The following is a 19,358-nucleotide window of genomic DNA, read 5'->3' as shown; positions in this document are numbered from 1 at the left end:
AGTGCCAAGCGGCGCCTTGCCAAGCAGATTATGGTCCAGTACCCAAAGCGAGCATGTGTATTCAACGGTAGCTGCAGTATGTTAACGATACTATCCAGTCTGAACTCTCTGCTCCTACCCTTTGTAGCACCACCGCTTTCGGGCTTGCGGCAGAGAATGGAGCTCTCTGGTCTTATCAATCTACCGAGACTAGTCACCAACATGTCTTTGGTATAGGGCTAGCATTGATCGGTCTCTTCTTCTGAACCGAGAAAGACGTGTTCAACATGGGCCGCAAACAACCGGATGAGAAGGGCACAATGGCTGCCATTCCCAGAAGCACTGCCCCGTTGCCTGCGATGGACAGGGCCCAATACAGCTGTACCTCGGGATAACTTCAACGTGTTTTCTCTCCGAATGCAGTCATGGCCAGCCTCAGAGGGCTCGAACGGTTCGATTTCTCACCAACATTCCTCCGCCAACTTGTGGGTGCAGGTCAGTGTTCCCACGAGGATATACGTCCCCGGGTTCTGGGCCCGGGCCTATGGTGTATGCAAAGGTAGTCATGTAAAACGCCTCATGAGAAACGCCGCATGAGGAAATGGCCGGCTGCGATCACCAACTTGACATTGGCTTGTCCCTGGTTCTATATAGAGGCATGGCGTATCTCTCGTTAGATCCCGGCGTTTCTCCTCGACTCCTACCAACAACAGAGCATCGACACAGCTCATCGACAACATGAGCAACCACATCAGCTGGCTTGGTCTGGCGGCCTTGTCATCCATCGCGAGATTGCCCCTTGCTGATGCCCGTGTCCTTATCAAAGACACTGGGGTGGCCAACAACAACGACAACCTCCTCCTCGGCCGTGGCGAACATGATAACACATGTTCTTCGGTCATAATCAATATCGACCCCGCCCGCTATGGCTGCGGACCTGGACAGCTTTCCGTACTCGATACATGTCAGGACCTCATCTTCGGCTCAGACCCGCTTAGCTGTGCTGGCAAAAGGTGCTGGCCTGGTCAGTGGTGTGACGAAGATGTCTGCCGCTCGATCCAGGTCCTCGCGAGCCCTCTTCAGTGTGGCCCTGCCAAAGAAGACTGTGGCAGCAACCAGGTCTGTGTCAACGGCGTGGTGCAACCCATTGATACTGGTTTCAACGGCACGAGCTGCGGAGCTGAAGGCTCCCACAAAACTGCCTGCAATCCTGGCTGGGCTTGCTACGCAAATTCATGTACACCTATCACTCTCGGATCTAATGGCTGTGGCCCAAAGGACGCTGAGTGCACCTACGAGCACCTCATCATTGGTACCGACTCAACCCACTGCGGCTCCAACGAAACCGCGTGCGACTCTGGAAGTCTCTGTGTCTCCTCCGAATGCTTGCCCCTGGACTTAGGAGCCGGGGAGACATGTGACAACGTCGCTCCTGGCAGCATCTGCTACGATGGCGAAGTCATTCCTATTCACATCAGCACAGACAACACCACCTGCGGTGAGCCAGTTGCGCACTGCGAGCCTGGCTCGGTCTGTGTCTCTGGCGTCTGCATCAGCGATTTGTACGACCCCAGTTGCGGCCATGGCGACAAGCCTGGATCTGGCAGCGCCGCCGGCGGCAACTCCAAGCCTCACCATGACGGCAACCGCAAGCCCGTTCACGGTGACCGACCCTCAAACACCATCTGGAGGCCTGAGCCAATCTGCCCACCTGGCAAGGTTCAAGCCGGCCGTCTCTGCGTCGATGTCTTTGGAGACGCCAAAGACTGCTCCGGCAAGCCATGCTCCTCCAGCTCACTCTGCTGCCGGGGACGCTGCATTGACTTCGACGTTGGATCTGGCGCGTCTGGCTGTGACGGAAAGTGCGGTGACGGCTACTTCTGCTACGATAAGGAGTGCTATCCTTCCGAGATTGAGCCCGTCCTGCAGTGCGGCTTGCAGCAGTGTGCTCCTCACCAGGCCTGCCTTGGCGGTAAAGTCTGTCTTGACGTTACCGGCGATCCGCAGAGCTGCGAGAACAGCGAGCCATGCCCCGCGAACAACGTATGCATACTCGGAAGCTGTGTCTCCGTCGACACTGGCGAGGACCCCAATGCGTGCGGACCCAAAGCCCTGACATGCCCTCCTGGCACTCTTTGCTTGGACTCCGAATGCATCTCTGCCGGCATCCCGGGTTTCCCTGGTGGACCTGGCATCCCTGGCTTCCCTGGCGGACCTGGCGGACCTGGCTTCCCTGGCGGACCTGGCTTCCCTGGCGGCCCCGGCGGCCCCGGCGAACCTGGCAAGCCAGGCAAGCCAGGCGGTTCGGGCGGCGTTGGCATCCCTGGCGGAAAGCCTGGTCCCGACGAGTCTGAGTGCAACCCCTCGTGCGGCGACGATTCTCTCTGTATCGCCAATGAGTGCCGCGTTCTTGGAAATCCGGATGACTGCTTCAGGGACTCTGCCCGACTCAAATCTCGACAGACCCCATCATCACCTCGCCAATGTACGTCTTTTGAGACCTGTCTCGACGGCGAGTGCGTGCCCGTTGAAGGTCCTGGAGCTTGCGGCTCCGACTGCGTAGCTCCCTTCAGCTGCGTTCTGGACTCCTGTGTACGCACTCCACCTACTGGCACGCCAGATGGCTCTGGAGAGCCAGGCGAGCCCCTTGCGTGTGGTGCCAACGGCCCCTGCGACGACGGCGAGGTTTGTGTCGAGAACAAGACTTGCATCAACCTTGGCACCGACCCCCAGAACTGCGGCACCGTTGACAGACAGTGTCCCGATGCCTCCCCTCTTTGCATTGCGGGCATCTGTCGAGGCGCAGCTTCTCCCCAGTGTGGAGCTGACCCCTGCCTGCCTGATATCGAGATTTGCATCAACAACATCTGCATCAACCCCTCTACCGACTTGAACAACTGCGGTACTCCTGGAAACAAGTGCTCCGCCGGTGAAGTCTGCGCAGCAGGAGTTTGCCAGCGTCCTGAAGGCCCCAATCCTCCTGGCCAGTGCGGAACTACCGCTTGCGCACTCGGCGAAATCTGTGTCGATGGAAACACATGCGTCAACCTGAGCAATGATCCCGATAACTGCTCAACTCCTGGCAACGCCTGTCCTGAAGACAACCCTCTCTGCCTGACGGGCGTCTGCACCGAATTGCCTCCTGCGCAGTGTGGCACCGAGACTTGCGTGGGCAACCAGATCTGTCGCAACAACCTTTGCGTAGACCCTTCTGTCGACGACAACAACTGCGGCCCCGACCTGGTTCAGTGCACCAGCCCTCTTGTTTGCCAGAGTGGCGTCTGCGCGCCTCTGACTGGCCCTGACGACCCCGTTACTGGCCCCGGCGACCCTGTGACTGGTCCAGGCAAAGAGGGTGGTGCCTGTGGCCTCAACCTGCCCCTTTGTGGCGAGCCTCTTCTCTGTCGTGGCGGTGAATGTGCCGTTCTGGGAGTGCCCGGCGGCGAGGGTGACGTCAATGACGCATGTGGACCTGGTTTGCCTCCATGCCGGAGCTCTCTGAGCTGCCAGAACAACATCTGCTTTCCATCCACTATTCCTCCTGGTGGTGATGATGGCGGCGTGACAGGCGATGCCTGTGGCCCTAACCTACCTCCTTGCGAGAGCACTCTCGTCTGCCAGAACAACATTTGCGCGCCACCCATTAGCGGACCCGGTGATACTGGCGGAGGTGAAGCTGGCAACGCTTGCGGGCCCCGATCTTGCTCTCTGCAAGGCACCACTTCGCTGCCTGAACAACGTCTGCTTCGGCCCCCTGACAACTCCTGGCGGCGACGATGGCGGTAACCTCGGCGATGCTTGCGGTCCTGCTCTGCCGCCTTGTCAAGCTACCCTTCTGTGCCAGAACGCTGTTTGCCTGCCCCCCATCGGTGGTCCTGGCGATGGAGGTAAAGGCGAGCTTGGAGATGCTTGCGGCGCTGGCTTGCCCCCTTGCCAGTCTACCCTTGAGTGCCAGAACGCCATTTGTCTGCCTCCTAACCCTGGCTCTGGAGGTGACGGTGAAGGCAGCCTCGGCGATGCCTGTGGCCCCGAGCTTCCTCCCTGCGAGTCCAACCTCGAGTGCCGCAACAATATTTGCCTTGCGCCTGTCAACGGCGGCAACGGTGGCGGCGCTCAGGGCGATGCCTGTGGCGAGGGTCTTCCCGAGTGCCAAACAACACTCGAGTGCCAGAACAATATTTGTCTTCCTGCCATCGATCCCATCCTCAACAACGGTGGCGAGCAAGGCGATGCTTGCGGCGAGAATCTCCCTGCTTGTAGCACAGGCCTCGAATGCCAGAACGAGATTTGTCTGCCTCCTATCACCCCCGGCGGCGACAATGGCGGTGAAAACGGTGATGCCTGCGGCGAGGGACTCCCCGAGTGCCAGGCTCCGCTTACCTGTCAGAATGCCATCTGTCTTCCCGAGATCGCCGGCCCTGGAGATGAAGGTCAACAAGGCGATGCTTGCGGCCTCAACCTTCCCACCTGCGAGGCACCACTCACCTGCCAGGGCAACGTCTGTTCGCCTCCCGAGATCGGTATCCCCAGCGGCCCCACTGACGGCTCCGAGGGCGCCAACTGCGGAAGCAACCTGGCACCCTGCCAGTCTCCCTTGACCTGCCAGGCTGGTATTTGTCTCCCTGTCGGTGGTCCTGGGACGGGCGGTCCTGGAGCCCCCTGTGGCGATGGCGTCGGTCCCTGCATCTCCCCCCTCACCTGCGAGGACGGTGTCTGCCTGCTGCGAGAGGATCCAGGTGACGGCAATCTTGGTGATGAGTGCAGCGCGGACAAGCCTTGCCTCCGGCCCCTCTCTTGCGAAGCCGGCATTTGTGTCGGACCTGGAAACCCTGGTGAAGGCGGCCCTGGCGATGCCTGCGGCGCAGAATCTCCTTGCAAGGCTCCTCTTCAGTGCCAGAACGATATCTGCCTCGCGCCCTCCGACGGTGGCGAAGACGCCCCGGGAGGACTGGGAGACGACTGCAACGCTCTCTCGCGCAGCGCAGCGGAGCCCTGTCTTGCTCCCCTCACCTGCGAGAATGGCAAGTGTGCTTTGCTGGCCGGCCCGGGCGCCGAGTGCAACGACGACACGCCTTGCCGCAGCCCTCTCGAGTGTCAGTCAAATGTCTGCATTGCGCCCAATGCAGGAGGCGGCGATGCAGGAGGCCCCGGTGATGCTTGTGACCCTGAGTCGCCCTGCCGTCTTCCTCTCCAATGCCAGGAAGGCAGCTGCGTCAACCCTGGCAACAACAATGATGCGTGCGACAATGACACACCATGCAGGACTCCCCTTACTTGCCAGGAGGGCACCTGTCTTCCACCCACTGAGCAGGCCGGCCCCGGCGATGCCTGCAACGCTGAGACCATCTGCGCTGCTCCCTTTGAATGCCGCAACGACGTCTGCGTGGCACCGACGACGAACCCTGACGAAGGCAACCTGGGCGATGATTGCAGTGCTGAGAACCCGTGCCGCAGTCCACTCGGCTGCGAAGCTGGCAAGTGTGTTCTCCTTGGCGCCGCTGGCGATGAGTGCGCCGACAACAAGCCTTGCCGGACCCCCTTGACCTGCCAGTCTGGAACCTGCGCTGTCGACCCCGGCCTCAACAACGGCGGCGGCGGCGGAGCTGGCGATCAGTGCAATGAAGCCAACCCCTGCGCTACGCCTCTCGAGTGCCGCAACGACGTCTGTGTCCTCCCTGGCGCGCCTGAGCTTGGCGACCTTGGCGATACCTGCAGTGGCGCGACCCCGTGCCGCAGCCCCTTGGACTGTGTGGCGGGCATCTGTGCCAACCTTGGCGGCGCTGGCGACCAGTGTGATGACAACGCCCCGTGCCGAACGCCTCTTCTATGCCAAACCGGTACTTGTACCGCCCCGGATCTCGGTAACGAGCTCCCACCCGACGGCGGAGAAGGTGGCGGCGGTGCCGGTGCTGGTGATCAGTGCAACGAAAACACCCCTTGCCGGACGCCTCTGCTCTGCCAAGCCGGTACCTGCACCGTTCCCGGTCTCGGAAACGAGCTCCCCGGCGGCGGCGGCAACACTGGTGGCCTTCCCGGCGATGAGTGCAGCACTGAGAAGGCCTGCCTCGCACCCAACGAGTGCGAGGCCAACATCTGTGTCGCCCCCGCGGGCCCCGGAGGCGGCGGCAACAGCGGTGACAGCTGCGGACCTGAGACGCTGTGCAATGTTCCCCTCCTCTGCGGTCCCTCCAACGTCTGCGTTCTTCCTGGAGGTCTGGCGGATACTTGCTCGAACGAGGCGCCCTGCCGGCCCCCTCTTACGTGCCAGAACGGTGCCTGTGCTGTCGCCGAAACACCCGCCGGAGGTCTACCAGGCGATGTCTGCAGCACCGAGCAGCCCTGTCAGACGCCCAACGAGTGTTCTGGTGGTGTTTGCGTCATTCCTGGCGCCGGGCCCGGAGCCGGCGGCAACTCAGGCGATGCCTGCAGCACCGAGAACCCTTGCAACGTGCCGCTCGTCTGTGGCCCGACCTCTGTGTGTATCCTCCCCGGAGAGCTGGATGCTACCTGTTCCAACGATGCTCCATGCCGCACACCTCTGGTCTGCGAGTCTGGCGTTTGTGCTGTCGACCCTGGTACGAACAACGGAGGCGGTAACAACGGCGGCTCCGGCGGCTCCGGCGGTCCGGGTGACGCCTGCGCTGCAGTCGGTGACTGCCAAGCAACTCTCGATTGCCGTGCCGGCGTCTGTGTCATCGTGCAAGGACAAAGTGGTGGTGATCTTGGCGATAGCTGTTCCACCGTCGTCGACATTCTCCGCAGGTCTGCCGCGAACGTCTGCAACCTTCCCCTGATCTGTGGTCCCGCCAACACATGTATCTCTCCGGTTGATCTCGACGGTGTTTGCACCGATCAGGCGCCCTGCCGCTCGCCACTCGTCTGTCTTTCCGGCGTCTGCGCAGTCGGGTCTCTCCCTCCCGCCGCAGGCGGCAATGCTGGCGACACCTGCAGCCTCACCTCGCCATGTGCCCTGCCGCTCATCTGCGGCCCTGCCGGTACTTGCATCTCGCCGGTGGATCAGGACGGCGCTTGCGATGACGACAAACCGTGCCGTACGCCCCTGACCTGCCAGTCCAACGTCTGTCTCCCTCCGACATCCACTGGTGGAGATGGCGGTGTCGGACTCGGCGGCGCCTGTGGTGAGGGCGCCATCTGCTTCTCTGCTTTCGAGTGCCTCATCAACATTTGCATCGACCCCAACAGCAATGGCGGAAACAACGGTGGCAACAACGGTGGTGATGCTGGCGGCCCCGGAAGCCAGTGCAGCACCGAATCTCCTTGTCTTCTTCCTCTTGTGTGCGGCCCTGCCGGCACATGTCTGCTGCCCGCCGCCGAGAATGGGCAGTGCAATGGCGACACCCCCTGCCGCTCGCCCCTCACTTGCCAGTCTGGCGTCTGTCTTCCCCCCGTCACCATTCCCGGTGGTGGTGGTGGTGATGGTGGCATCCCTGGTGGTGACACCGGTGCTGGCGCCGGCGCTGCCTGCAACGACCAGACGCCCTGCGCAACACCTCTCCAGTGCAGCAACAACATCTGCGTTGTCCCTACTCCTGGTGGTCGCAACCTCGGCGAGAGCTGTGATGCTACCAATATCTGCTCGCTGCCCCTGGCCTGCGAGGCGGGCACTTGCACCAGCCTGCGCAACATTGACGAGAGATGCGACGGCACGCTCATCTGCCGTTCGCCCTTGACCTGCGGCGAGAACGGTCGTTGCGCGGCCCCGACGACGACGACGCCGAATGTCCCTGATCTTGGACAGCTTGGCGACGATTGCAGCGCTACCCTTCCCTGCATCCCAGCTCTCGTCTGCGGTGCCGCCAATGTCTGCGCCACGCCAGGTGTCGATCTCGGCGCCAGTGGTGAAGCTTGCAGCGAGACGAAGCCTTGTCTCCCTGGCCTCACCTGCGGCTCTGACAACACTTGCGGCCCCATCACGACCATTCCCAACCCACCTGAACCTGGCCCTCTCGGAGCGCCCTGCAGCGCTACCCTGCCTTGTGTGACGGGGCTCATCTGTGGCGCCGGCGACATCTGCGCCGAGCCGGAGACGGACCCCGTCATTGTCACACCCCAGCCCGGTGACGTCGGCGATGCTTGCAGCTCGACCTTGCCCTGCCTGTCCACGCTCATCTGCGGTACCGATGACAAGTGCACCTTGCCCTCACCGCAAACCCCTGGTGGCGCCGGAGATGTCTGTGGTCCTCTGAAGCCGTGCGAGAGTCCCCTGTTCTGCAGCGAGGGTCTCTTCTGTGTTGATACAACTATTACTCCTCCCGCCGGCGGCAACGTCGGAGAAGCTTGCAGCTTCACACTTCCCTGCCTGAGTCCCTTCCTCTGTGAGGGCGAAGTATGCATCCCCGCCACTGGCGGACAGGGACAAGGTGGTCTCAACGACGAGTGCAGCACTGACAAGCCCTGTATCTCGCCCCTCATCTGTGGGAGCGAGAACAAGTGCACGACCGCCCCTGCTGCTAATGTGCCTGGAGCTGTCGGCGACACATGCAGCGTTATCGGCGACTGCGCAACTGGCCTCGTCTGCGCCGAGAGCAAATGTGCCCTGCCTCCCGTTGTCCCTGGCAAGCTCGGCGCCACCTGCGGCGACAACCAGCCTTGCGAGACTCCTCTCGTCTGCGGCACTGGCAACGTCTGCGCGGCCCCGCCTCCTGGTGATCTCGGTGCCACCTGCGGCACCCTTCAACCCTGTGCCGCGCCTCTTGTCTGCGGCGAGGGTGACATCTGTGCGACGCCCCCTCCGGCTGGCAGTGGTCAGCCCTGCGGTCCTAGCCAACTTTGCGCCTCGCCTCTCGTCTGCGGCTCGTCCAACGTCTGCGAGGACGCCCCGACCGACGTTCCCGGAGGTGCTGGCGCTGCCTGCAGCGCACAGAAACCCTGCTTGGCTCCTCTCGTCTGTGGTGAGTCCAGCACGTGCGAGACGCCGACGGTGACCCCCGGTGCTGTCGGTGAGTCTTGCAGCCTTACCGCGCCCTGCCTGAGCCCGCTTCTCTGCAACAGCAACGTCTGCGAGGCGCCTGTCGTCAACACACCGGGTGGTCCCGGCGAAACCTGCAGCGAGACCCGTCTGTGCCGCGCGCCCCTCGTCTGCGGCAGTGGAAAGACGTGCGAGACACCGGCCGGGACGCCCGGCAACGTCAACGACCCCTGCAGCGCGACCCGACCCTGCTTGAGCCCCCTGCAGTGCTCTGGAAGCGGCACCTGTGTGGCCGGCGTCACCCCGCCTGTCACCGGCGAAACCTGCGGAGCCGGCCGTTGCACGAACGCCCAGATCTGCATCCAGAGCCCCATTGGCAATTCTCTTGTCTGTGTAGCCCTCGCTCCCGGGCCCCAGGGTGGTAACGCGGGCACCAACTGCGGCAACACGGGTCGCGCGTGCTCGTCAGCCGAGGTCTGCATTGAGTCTGTCGCGCTTCCCGGCTCCTACATCTGCGTCAACCTGCCTACTATCGGCGGCAACACGGGCGGCAATGGTGGAACAACTACACCGCCAACCGGCGGCGGCGGCGGCGGCGAGGGCGAGGGCGGCGAGACACCTTCAGGAACCAAGTGCGGCAGTGCTACCTGCCCCACCGGTCAAACATGTCTGAGTGCCGCTACCAGCTCGTGCGGCCTCTCTGGCGACGCTGGCACGACAACGCCCGCGCAGAACACCCAGTGTGGCGACAAGGTCTGCCCGGGCGTACAGATCTGCATCAACCTCGGTCCGTTCAGCTTTGGCGGCAAGGTCTGCGGCCTCCCAGGCGAGACGGGCGTTACCCTCGGCACCGGCATCCTCTGCGGCAACATACGCTGCGGACCTTTCCAGCGCTGCGAGGATGCTACGCGCAGCAGGTGTACCTTCAACCCCTTTAGCGGCACCAACACAGGACCCTCGACCGGCGTCAGCGCTGGTGGTGAGGGCTCTGTGACCGTGCCCGGCGGCACCGTCGGATCTGGAGGTATTGTGATCTCTGGCTCCAACTGTGGCACCGGTGGTGTCTATGTCTGTGCCAATGCCGGTGCCAACGTTGGCGGTGGTGTCAATGCTGGAGCCAATCAATGGATATCTATATATAACGCCGGAGCCAATGCCGGCGCCAATGTCGGGGCAGGCGGTGTCAATGCTGGAGCCAACGGCGGTACCGGTGGTGTCAACGCCGGAGCCAATGCCGGCGCCAATGTCGGGGCAGGCGGTGTCAATGCCGGTGCCAACGTCGGCGGTGGTGTCAATGCTGGAGCCAACGGCGGTACTGGTGGTGTCAATGCCGGTGCCAACGTCGGCGGCGGTGTCAATGCTGGAGCCAACGGCGGTACCGGTGGTGTTAATGCCGGAGCTAACGGAGGTGCCACTGGCGGTGTCAATGCCGGAGCCAACGGAGGTGCTAGCGGTAGTGTCAACGCCGGAGCTAACGGAGGTGCCACTGGCGGTGTCAACGCCGGAGCCAACGGAGGTGCCACTGGTGGTGTCAATGTCGGTGCCAACGGAGGTGTCACTGGTGGTGTCAATGCCGGTGCCAACGGAGGTGCCACTGGTGGTGTCAATGCCGGAGCCAACGCTGGAGGTGGTGTCAATGCCGGAGCCAATGGAGGCGCCAACGGAGGCGCTACCGGCGGTGTGAACGCAGGAGCCAACGCTGGAGGCGGTGTCAACGCCGGCGCTAACGTTGGTACTGGTGGTGCCAATGCCGGCGCCAATGTCGGGGCAGGCGGTGTCAACGCCGGGGCCAACGCCGGCGGATCAGGTGCCAACGCTGGTGCCAACGGAGGTGCCAGCGGTGGTGTTAACGCCGGAGCGAATGGTGGTGGAGGAGTCAATGCCGGAGCCAACGGAGGAGCCAGCGGTGGTGTTAACGCTGGTGCCAATGCCGGCGGAGGCGTCACCGCTGGTGCCAATGCCGGCCGAGGCGTCACCGCTGGTGCCAATGCCGGCCCAGGCGTCACCGCTGGTGCCAATGCCGGCGGAGGCGTCACCGCTGGTGGCAGCAGCAGCGGCGGCAACACACAACAGCCTGCCGGCGCTGGGCAGCGTTGCGGCGGCATTCTCGGATTCGGCTGTCCTCCCTTCACCAGGTGCGAGGGCAAGACTTGCGTCGCCTTCGGCATCGGCTTCGGCATTGGTGCTTAGGAGATGGTCATCGTGGCAACGATACGATGGCTTCCCGGTTCCTTTTGTCTTTTCTTTTGTATTTCTTCTTCTCATGTATAAAGCTGAACGGGGATTGGCCGGGACCATCCCTCGGTGTTGTAATGGGGTCGGCAAACGGGTCAACAGGACACTTCGTGGCTTTCTCTGGTGGTCTGACACTTCTATGAAAAGGCCCTATAGGCCTCTATTTAATTCGCATGTCGCCGAGCCTTGAAAGCTCAGCGCAGGCTTTTCAACTGATTCAAGTTGACAATTCCTCTCTGAACCTAAGGGACGTGACTGAAAGAGCTGACCAGCCAATGGCCACTGTAGTGTAGGTGACTGCCTTGTTGAGATTGCAGCATGTGGCTAGCTTGGCGGCTCAGCCATCTCCGCCTTAGCGGCGATTCATAACAAGATCGCCTTGAGTGAATCTAGATGGTCTTTCGAGGCTTCCTGCTCGTGTATCGTTGTCAAACCATCATTACTATGCAAGGCTGGCTGCGGGGCACCTGTTGCTTGACAGAAGTTACAGATGAAAGGGGGCCAAGCGTTACGAGGGGTTACGTATAAGGAGGATTGCCGTCCCAAGTATGAAGAGGGTGTCGATTACTCACCTGATTCGAGACCCCTAAGAGACAGGCTCGTCGCGAGACTCCTTTGACGATCAGCTGGATACAATGTGCATCTTACTCCTCAAGCCATGACAGAGTGATATATCACGGCTACAAGATACTAGCACGTGGTTGAACAGAACGACGCACGACGCCTTGATTTTGGTGGACACACGAGAGAGTGGCGATGCCCGACTAATCTCTTCGTATAGACATAAGGATCCTGTCGCCACGCGGAGTCATTAGAACCGTACCAACTGTTGGATCCCTCAGAGCGGGGTAGCCTTCCCTAGGTACAGTACAACACCTTGCCTAATGCCCAGCTTTCTCCTATGGTTATCTCTGCACTGCTTTTTCGGCTAAGAAATGCCGGCTTCCCACCTCTGTCAGCGGTCTCGAACACGAATTGGGGGCTAGCCGAAAGCTGAACTGACGCTATTGCAATCTCGAGACCACTAGGGGACTGATCTAATCAGATGATCTTATCAGATCACCTCTCTAGCCTACTTGAGCTTCAGCTTGTGCCGCACCACACACACACACAAAAAAAAGAATGCGCTGATGGGGGAGTAGCCAGGGTGAGGAGGGGCCTGCCTGCATGGTGGCTTGCGGCGTCGACGAGGGATTTCATCGAGCTTTGGGCCGCGGCCTTGTCGTCCGCTGTGAGGGTTTCTCTTTTCGCTTTCGTGCGTGTCGCGACGGGCAATCGAGTCGACTGTTTCTCCCGACAGCGTGCCGCGACATAGGCGTTAACAATGTTTGGCGTCTCCAACTCGCTGCTGGCCTTTAGTGCCGCTGTGGCGGCCCTGGTGTTTGGCGTCTTCAAGCTCGTGCGCGCGCGCCTGTTTTTCAGACATCTCGTGAGTCTCTCCCATCGAGCCTCAATCTCATGACACAGGCCCATCCCGCGCCAAACCTAGCTTAACAATGAACTGACTGCGAGGGGGGGGATAACAGCCTCAACCGCCAGGCCACTCGCTCCTGTTCGGCCACATTGGCGTCTTTCAGGACGTCATGGCGCGGTTCCCGGCCAACACGCACCCGCAGCACTTTTACACGTACATGTCGCACAAGTTTGCGCTGCCGGGCATCTTCTACATAGACACGTGGCCCTTTATGGAGCCGCAGATGGTCATCACGGACCCGGACGCCGCGATGCAGGTGCTCTCGGTGAGCTCGTACCCCAAGCACCCGACCATTGAGAACTTTCTGCGCCCCTTCACCGGCAAGGACAGCATCGCGGCGTCCAACGGCGAGCGCTGGAAGGCGAACCACCGCATGGTCGGCTCGGGCTTCACGCCGACGTACGTCAAGCCCATGCTCGGCATGATTGCCGAGCAGGTGCTCGTCTTCCACGCGCGGCTGCGCGCCCTGGCCCGTGACGACGCCGCCTTTTCGATGGAGGAGGAGAGCGCCAAGATGGTCTTTGACGTTGTCGGCAAAATTGTCTTTGGGTACTCGCTTGAGGCGCAGCGGGAGGGGTCGCCGTTGCTGCACGACCTGCGCGGGTCCATCAGCCCGGCGACGACGGTGCTCGGCAGCTGGAACCCGCTCGCGAGGCGGCGCGCGCGGGCCGAGCTCGAGGCGCTGAGGAGGCGGGTGCACGATACGCTCGCCGCGTCCATGACGGAGAGGCACCAGACGTTCTTGGACGAAAAGGCGCTGCCTTCGAGGCGCCAGGCGAGGAGCATCATGGATCGCATTGTTTTGGACCGCATCCAGGCGTCGCCGGGTGTGCCTCTTGACGAGAGGTTCTTCGAGGACGCCGTTACCAAGTGAGCATTTGTTGTCCCTTGTTTTGGTGCCCGTTTTCGTTGCCCCTTATTTTGTTGCCCGTTGTTTTGCCCCTTAAGAGCGGAGGAGAGACAGCGGTAATGAACGTTGAACGAGCTAACCAATACAGCCTGAAAGCACTGCTGCTCGGCGGCCACGGCACAACGACCGACACGTTCACCTTTGCAGCGATGCTCCTGAGCGTGCACCCCGAAGCCATGGCGCGTCTGCGCAGGGAGCACGACGAGGTGTTCGCGCCGGGCCTCGACGCGACGGTCGCGCTGATCGAAGAGGACCCCAAGCGGACCAACAGGCTCGAGTACACCAACGCCATCATCAAGGAGACGCTGCGCTTCTTCCCCATCGGCTTCACCATCCGCGCGGCGCCGCCGGGCACGACGTCGCTCTCGTGGCAGGGGCGCGCGTACCCCGTCGAGAGTGTCATGGTCGTGCCGTGCGCGCACACGTCGCACATGGACGCCTCGCTCTGGGGCGATCCCAAGGTCTTCCGCCCGGAGCGCTTCCTCGGCGAGGAGGGGGCGGCGACGCACCGGTATGCGTGGCGGGCGTTCGAGAGGGGGCCGCGCGCGTGTATTGCGCAGGATCTGGCCATGGATGAGCTGCGGGTCATGCTGCTGCTGACGGCGCGGTGGTTTGACTTTGAGACCGTGGTCGAAGGCACGAGTGAGAGGGTGATGTACATGGATCTCGACAAGCTAGTGGGCGATCTGGCGTTCCAGGAGATTGGCATGGAGGCGCGGCCTAGGTCTAGCATGAGGATGAGAGTGAAGCTCCGGGAACCGGCTTCATCTCAGGAGTAGGTCAGACGTGAATGGATGCTGTTCGAAGTCAGAGGGTGCCTCTGGCCTGCGTCTGATCCATCTCTTGACGTTCATTCTGCAGAGGCTTTCCTCGGCCACGATCCAGCAACTTATGAGGCGTCTCCTGAATTAATTACCCCCTTTCGAGGCCTAGACGAGACGCATCTTGGAACTCCATGTGTACACGAGTGAGGTGAGAGCTGGAGGGAAGCGAGGCCAACAGTAGTATGACGCCACGCTGTGGTTAGTTACTCTCTGATACAGCAAAACAGTCTCTCTTGGGCATTACTGTCAGTCAACAGGTTCATGGCATATCCATCCGTTTTGAGACGTCATTTTCATGCAAGAAGCACCACGCAAGAGCAAGCAGAGGGCCACGTGCGAGTCCGATCTCAAAGGTGGCCATGAGTCGGCCGTGTATTGCGTCGTATTCGCAGAAGGAAAAAGAGCTCTACGCCAACGGCGACGATATGCAGAGGCAGACAAATGGGTGAGATTTACAGACATGTCACACTGGGGCTCATCGGAAGCCCCTCGCAGGGTGATGGCGCGAAAAAGAGCCCACGGAAAAGAGCGCGCTCGCCTCAGCAAATCTCCCACAGGGGCCGCGGAAGGTCATAAATGGCGTTGGGCCCCCTGTGTTTGGTCTCGAGTTGTTTCGAGCCAATGTAGACTACGCGTCGGGCGGGTGTCCCCGTCGTGACGGAGCGCGACTCGAGGCCGTAGTAGTCGGAGATGGAGTGTGTGAGCCAGCGCCTGTGAGAAGAACAGTCAGTAAGCGAATCGTCGTTGGCCGTGTCTAGGGAAAACAAACTTGAAAGACGCGCTCTCGTCATCGCCGAGCTCATCAAATACAACGCCTGTCTCGAGGTTGCCGCTGCCGTCGTCGCGCGTCGCCTTCTTCCAGCCCTGCGCCTTGGCAGCGGCGGCAGCAGGCGTGGGCTGGTTCTTGCGGCCAACAAAGACAATCTCCTCGTCCTCGCTGTCCAGGCCCTCGGCATCCGTGTCCTCGTCTACGGGGGCGTCGCCGCGCTGCTGGCGCACAAAGTTGCGAACGGGCTCCTCGAGGAAACGGACCCAGTTCTTGATGGCGGGGGACCGCTTGGTGTAGTCGCGCAGGTCGCGCGGCACCATACCGGCGCCGCGGCCGGTGGCGGATCCATTGGCGAGCTGCTGCGTCTTGCGGCGGGCCTGTTGGGCGAGAGACTTTGTGTCGAGACGCTGACGGACAGAGGCTGACGTGGGCGAGTCGCGATCCCAGAAGGCGGCGAGGTGGTAGGGAACGTGGTGGATGGGGTGTGTCGGGCGAGGCTCAAAGTCGGAGGGGATGGGCGGCTGCGCGTTGGGCACGCCGATGAGGCGGTCTGGAGGGAGACGTTGTCAGCACGTGGTAACGTAGGAGGGGGTTGAGGCGTGTCTCGCAACGGACAAGCCAGGCCTGTAGCCAAGGGGGAGCTCACCATTCTCCCAACGGCGGCGCTGTCGGCTGCCTTCGCTGCCCTTCAGCGCCGCATCTCTCGACTTCAAGCTGTCACGACGGCTCAGGGGCCTTCGAATGGGGTCTGCACGCGGATCGACAGCTATGGTAACCGTTCGTCTCGTCCCTTCAGCCTGGGTCTTGTCTTCCTTCTGCTTGGGAGCTTCGTCCAGCGGGATGGTGAGTGGCGAACCGGTGCCTCGCGCGATAGGACTGACGCTCAGGGACTGGAGGGCGGAGATGGTCCAGGCTTCAATGTCGATGACGCCGGGCGGTGTCGCATGGTTGATCTGGCGTGAGGGAGTCCTTGGCGACGGCGAGGCTGCCTTAGCAGCTGGTGATGCAACGGGACGCGGGGCCTCAGATGGAGGGGGTACGGCGCTGTAGAGGCCAGGCATGGTGGCGATGCAGGGTAGCAATTGCCAACGGGGGATGGGTGTGATGGGGAGTCCTGAGTGACCAATGGCTCGTTCGAGGGTCAAGGAGATGAATGATGCAAAGGGTAAAGATGCCTCTGGTGATCTGACAGAGGACGATGCTTATCAGCAAGGAGAGTAAGGGGCAAGGTTGATGGTGATGAGCGGCGGCCTCGAGTCATCATGGCCACGGCGTCCAGCACGTGGATGGCGCAGAGGCAAGGTCCCAGCTGGTGGCAGGTGCGAGGCATCAATCGGCGTGATGAGTCATTGATCCGTGCCTTCCTTTGCATGGCCACGATGCCCTGTGCTTCGTGCTTCACGAGTGCTTCGTGCTTCACGAGATGAAGAACCATACAATGTGAATGCAGTCATGTCAAACTTGCCAGAAGATGTACTCGTGGTTCCAAAGACTCGACCTGATCGATGGAGGTCCCCGATGATTCGCGCAGCATGTAATGCTGGAATTATTCTCCCGTCTCCCAATCACACCCAGTGGCAGCTTCCTCGTCAAGTCAAATATTGGTAGCATCGGATCTCTGCACGCATGCACGCAGGCACCGAGCATGCAGACACCCTCCATCGCCATGCGGCTCCGCCCTACCATGCATCCCGCCTTGTCATTTTGGGAAGGTTGACAGACACGGCCCATCGCGCCATTCTCGACAGAGCATGGGGCTCATGACGACATGAAAACGTTGGTTGGCTTGGTTGGGTCAGGCATTTGTCTCTTCTGTCGATTCACGGCAAAACTTCCAAGTCATGAAGGGAATTGGCATCATCCTCGCACCCATTGAACCCAACTTGCATTCAATCCATCGACCGCAGACCAGGCAGGCATTACCGGACCAGGCAGGCATTACCGGACCATGAGGCAGGAGGCACCGGCAGAAAAGCGGGTCGCTTCGGCACGGCGGGGCCGGCTCTTGCGTGCTCGCCCCGTGGACTGACGATCCGCCGTTCCTCCTTACGACCTGCCCTGTTGGGGATGCCAGTCCACGATGCTGTTTTCTGTCGAGCCATGGTCCCGCCAACCACGGCTTCTGGCAACGATCGACCGACGGCCTGGGCGGATTGCGACATGCGCCGCGGCTGCAGTCCTCCTGGGGCGCCGACTTGGCCATACACGGTTCGTCAGCTCGTCAGCTCGTCAGCTCCTCAGGTCGTCAGGTCGTCAGCTCCTCAGCTCGTCAGCTCCTCAGCTCCTCAGCCCCGTCAGTCCGCCGTGGCATCAGGGCAACTCTAGCCAATCCTTGCGCGCCTCTCCCTCTCTTCGCCGTACCTCAATGTTGCATTCACACTCGACCGCTTCAGAGCGTTGCACCCATCGTCCCTCCGCCAAGGCCCCGGGCCAGCACACCACTTTGCCGCACGTGGAGATGGCATAGGTAGCTTCCTAACTCGGAAACCGGAAACCGTTGGTCATGGACGATGCTCTCATGTGCTGCATAAATACTCTTGCAATACGACCTTCTACACTGGCGGTCGGCCTACCCGTCTTCTTGCAGCCTCGTCCTCCTCTTCAATTGGTATTCCCTGGAGCCTCTTTCTCGACTGCGTCGTCATGAAGTTCCGAACTGCCACCCTCGCGGTCCTCGCCACCGCCGTCGCCGCCACCGAGTTTGTCACCTACGACGGCTATCAGGTCTTCCGCGTCGCTACCGGCAGCGACTCGGCCACCGTCCAGGCCCAGCTCGAGGCTCTCGATGCCATTGTCGAGGATGACCACCACGCGCCCGGCCACCTCGACGTCGCCATCGCCCCCGAGAACCTCGACGCCTTCAAGGCCCTCGGTCTCGCGAGCGAGCTGCTCCAGGAGGATCTCGGCGCCGACATTGCCGCTGAGAGCCAGGGCAACGTCTACCAGCGGAGTACGTCTCCTCTTTCAGCTGTTGGCCGGCCGAGACAAAGGCTCCCCCCCACGTCATTCGTCCGCACCGTTGAAACTTTGAATTGCTGGCGCTGCCGCTGTTGCTAACTCTCTCTCTCTCTCTTTTTCTTCACACAGGGCAAAACGATGATTCTACGCTGCCCGACCTGTCCTGGTGGGACTCGTACCACCCCTACGCCGAGCACGGCGACTTCTTCGACGACCTGCACGCTTCGTTCCCCAACAACTCGGAGCTTTTCGTCGCCGGCAAGTCGTACGAGGGCCGTGACATTTACGGCATCCACTTCTGGGGCAAGGACGGCAAGGATGCGAACCCTGCCGTGTCGTGGCACTCGACCGTCCACGCACGCGAGTGGGTGTCTGCTCTGGTACGTGGCAGAACCCTGTTTCGAGCGAAAACGACGGGTCGACGGCGGCGTCCATCGGACCCCAAGGCTAACAACGGCCGCAGACGACCGAGTACCTCGCTTACAAGCTCATCTCGGGCTACCTCGAGGGCGACAAGGGCACCCAGGCCCTCGTCGACAAGTTTGACTACTACGTCATTCCCTTTGTGAACCCCGACGGTGCGTCTCCGAGCATGCTCGCTCTGCAACGTTCCAACCCCACTGACCCAACCTCCAGGTTTCGTCTTCACCCAGACGTCAACTCGCCTCTGGCGCAAGAACCGCCAGCCCCGTGCCAACACGACGTGCGTCGGCACCGACGGCAACCGCAACTGGCCCTTTGGCTGGCACTACCCGGGCGGCGCCTCGGACAACCCCTGCGGCGAGACCTACCGCGGCCTCGCCGCCGCTGACACGCCCGAGATTGCCTCGCTCGTCGCCTGGACCGAGACGGTCAAGGCCAAGCACGGCGTCAAGCTCTTCATCGACTTCCACTCCTACGGCCAGTACGCCCTGCAGCCCTACGGCTACGACTGCTCCGTCGTGCCCCCCAACTTTGACCGCCAGGTCCACGTCGCCAAGTGCTACGCCGACGCCGTCTTCGCCGTCAACGGCTCCAAGTACGTCTACGGCTCCAGCTGCCGCGAGCTCTACGCCACCACCGGCAGCGCCCCCGACTTTCCACGCCGGCGCCGTCGAGGCCGAGTTTGCCTGGACCATTGAGCTGAGGCCCGCCTCCGCCGGCGCCGGCGGCTTTTGTCCTGCCGCTCGAGCAGATCCGTCCCAACGTCGAGGAGCAGTGGGCTGTCTGCAGTACGTCCTGGTCCGGTCGCGTAGCTTGCTGCGGGTTGGGGGTACGATAGCGTGGCTGCAGTTCGATCG

General features: G+C 61.7%; 4 protein-coding genes across 4 annotated transcripts; 3 read left to right on the top strand and 1 right to left on the bottom strand.

The window, feature by feature from the left end:
- Nucleotides 1-717: 717 nt before the first annotated feature.
- VDAG_00798 (calphotin) lies at nt 718-11,098 on the top strand (the record flags this gene model as incomplete). Its single annotated transcript, XM_009652175.1, has 4 exons — nt 718-2,464; nt 2,522-3,454; nt 3,627-9,540; nt 9,595-11,098. The coding sequence occupies 4 exons, from the start codon at nt 718-720 to the stop codon at nt 11,096-11,098; spliced, it is 10,098 nt and encodes a 3,365-aa protein (XP_009650470.1).
- Nucleotides 11,099-12,467: 1,369 nt separating this feature from the next.
- Nucleotides 12,468-14,306, top strand: VDAG_00797 (cytochrome P450; the record flags this gene model as incomplete). The annotated part of the gene is made up of 3 exons (XM_009652174.1): nt 12,468-12,572; nt 12,670-13,487; nt 13,616-14,306. 3 exons carry the CDS (start codon nt 12,468-12,470, stop codon nt 14,304-14,306), a joined length of 1,614 nt encoding a protein of 537 aa, XP_009650469.1.
- A 393-nt stretch (nt 14,307-14,699) lies between these two features.
- On the bottom strand, nt 14,700-16,181 carry VDAG_00796 (uncharacterized protein; the record flags this gene model as incomplete). Its single annotated transcript, XM_009652173.1, has 3 exons — nt 14,700-15,062; nt 15,121-15,670; nt 15,767-16,181. The coding sequence occupies 3 exons, from the start codon at nt 16,179-16,181 to the stop codon at nt 14,891-14,893; spliced, it is 1,137 nt and encodes a 378-aa protein (XP_009650468.1). The 3' UTR covers nt 14,700-14,890.
- Nucleotides 16,182-17,763: 1,582 nt separating this feature from the next.
- On the top strand, nt 17,764-19,199 carry VDAG_00795 (zinc carboxypeptidase A 1; the record flags this gene model as incomplete). The annotated part of the gene is made up of 4 exons (XM_009652172.1): nt 17,764-18,070; nt 18,208-18,458; nt 18,542-18,656; nt 18,715-19,199. The coding sequence occupies 4 exons, from the start codon at nt 17,764-17,766 to the stop codon at nt 19,197-19,199; spliced, it is 1,158 nt and encodes a 385-aa protein (XP_009650467.1).
- Between the last annotated feature and the right edge of the window lie 159 nt (nt 19,200-19,358).

The sequence above is a fragment of the Verticillium dahliae genome, genomic scaffold (genome assembly GCF_000150675.1).
Source record: "Verticillium dahliae VdLs.17 supercont1.1 genomic scaffold, whole genome shotgun sequence".
NCBI lineage: Eukaryota > Fungi > Ascomycota > Sordariomycetes > Glomerellales > Plectosphaerellaceae > Verticillium > Verticillium dahliae.
Note: the sequence above shows the minus strand (reverse complement) of the source record. Positions and strands in the feature narration are given on the sequence as shown.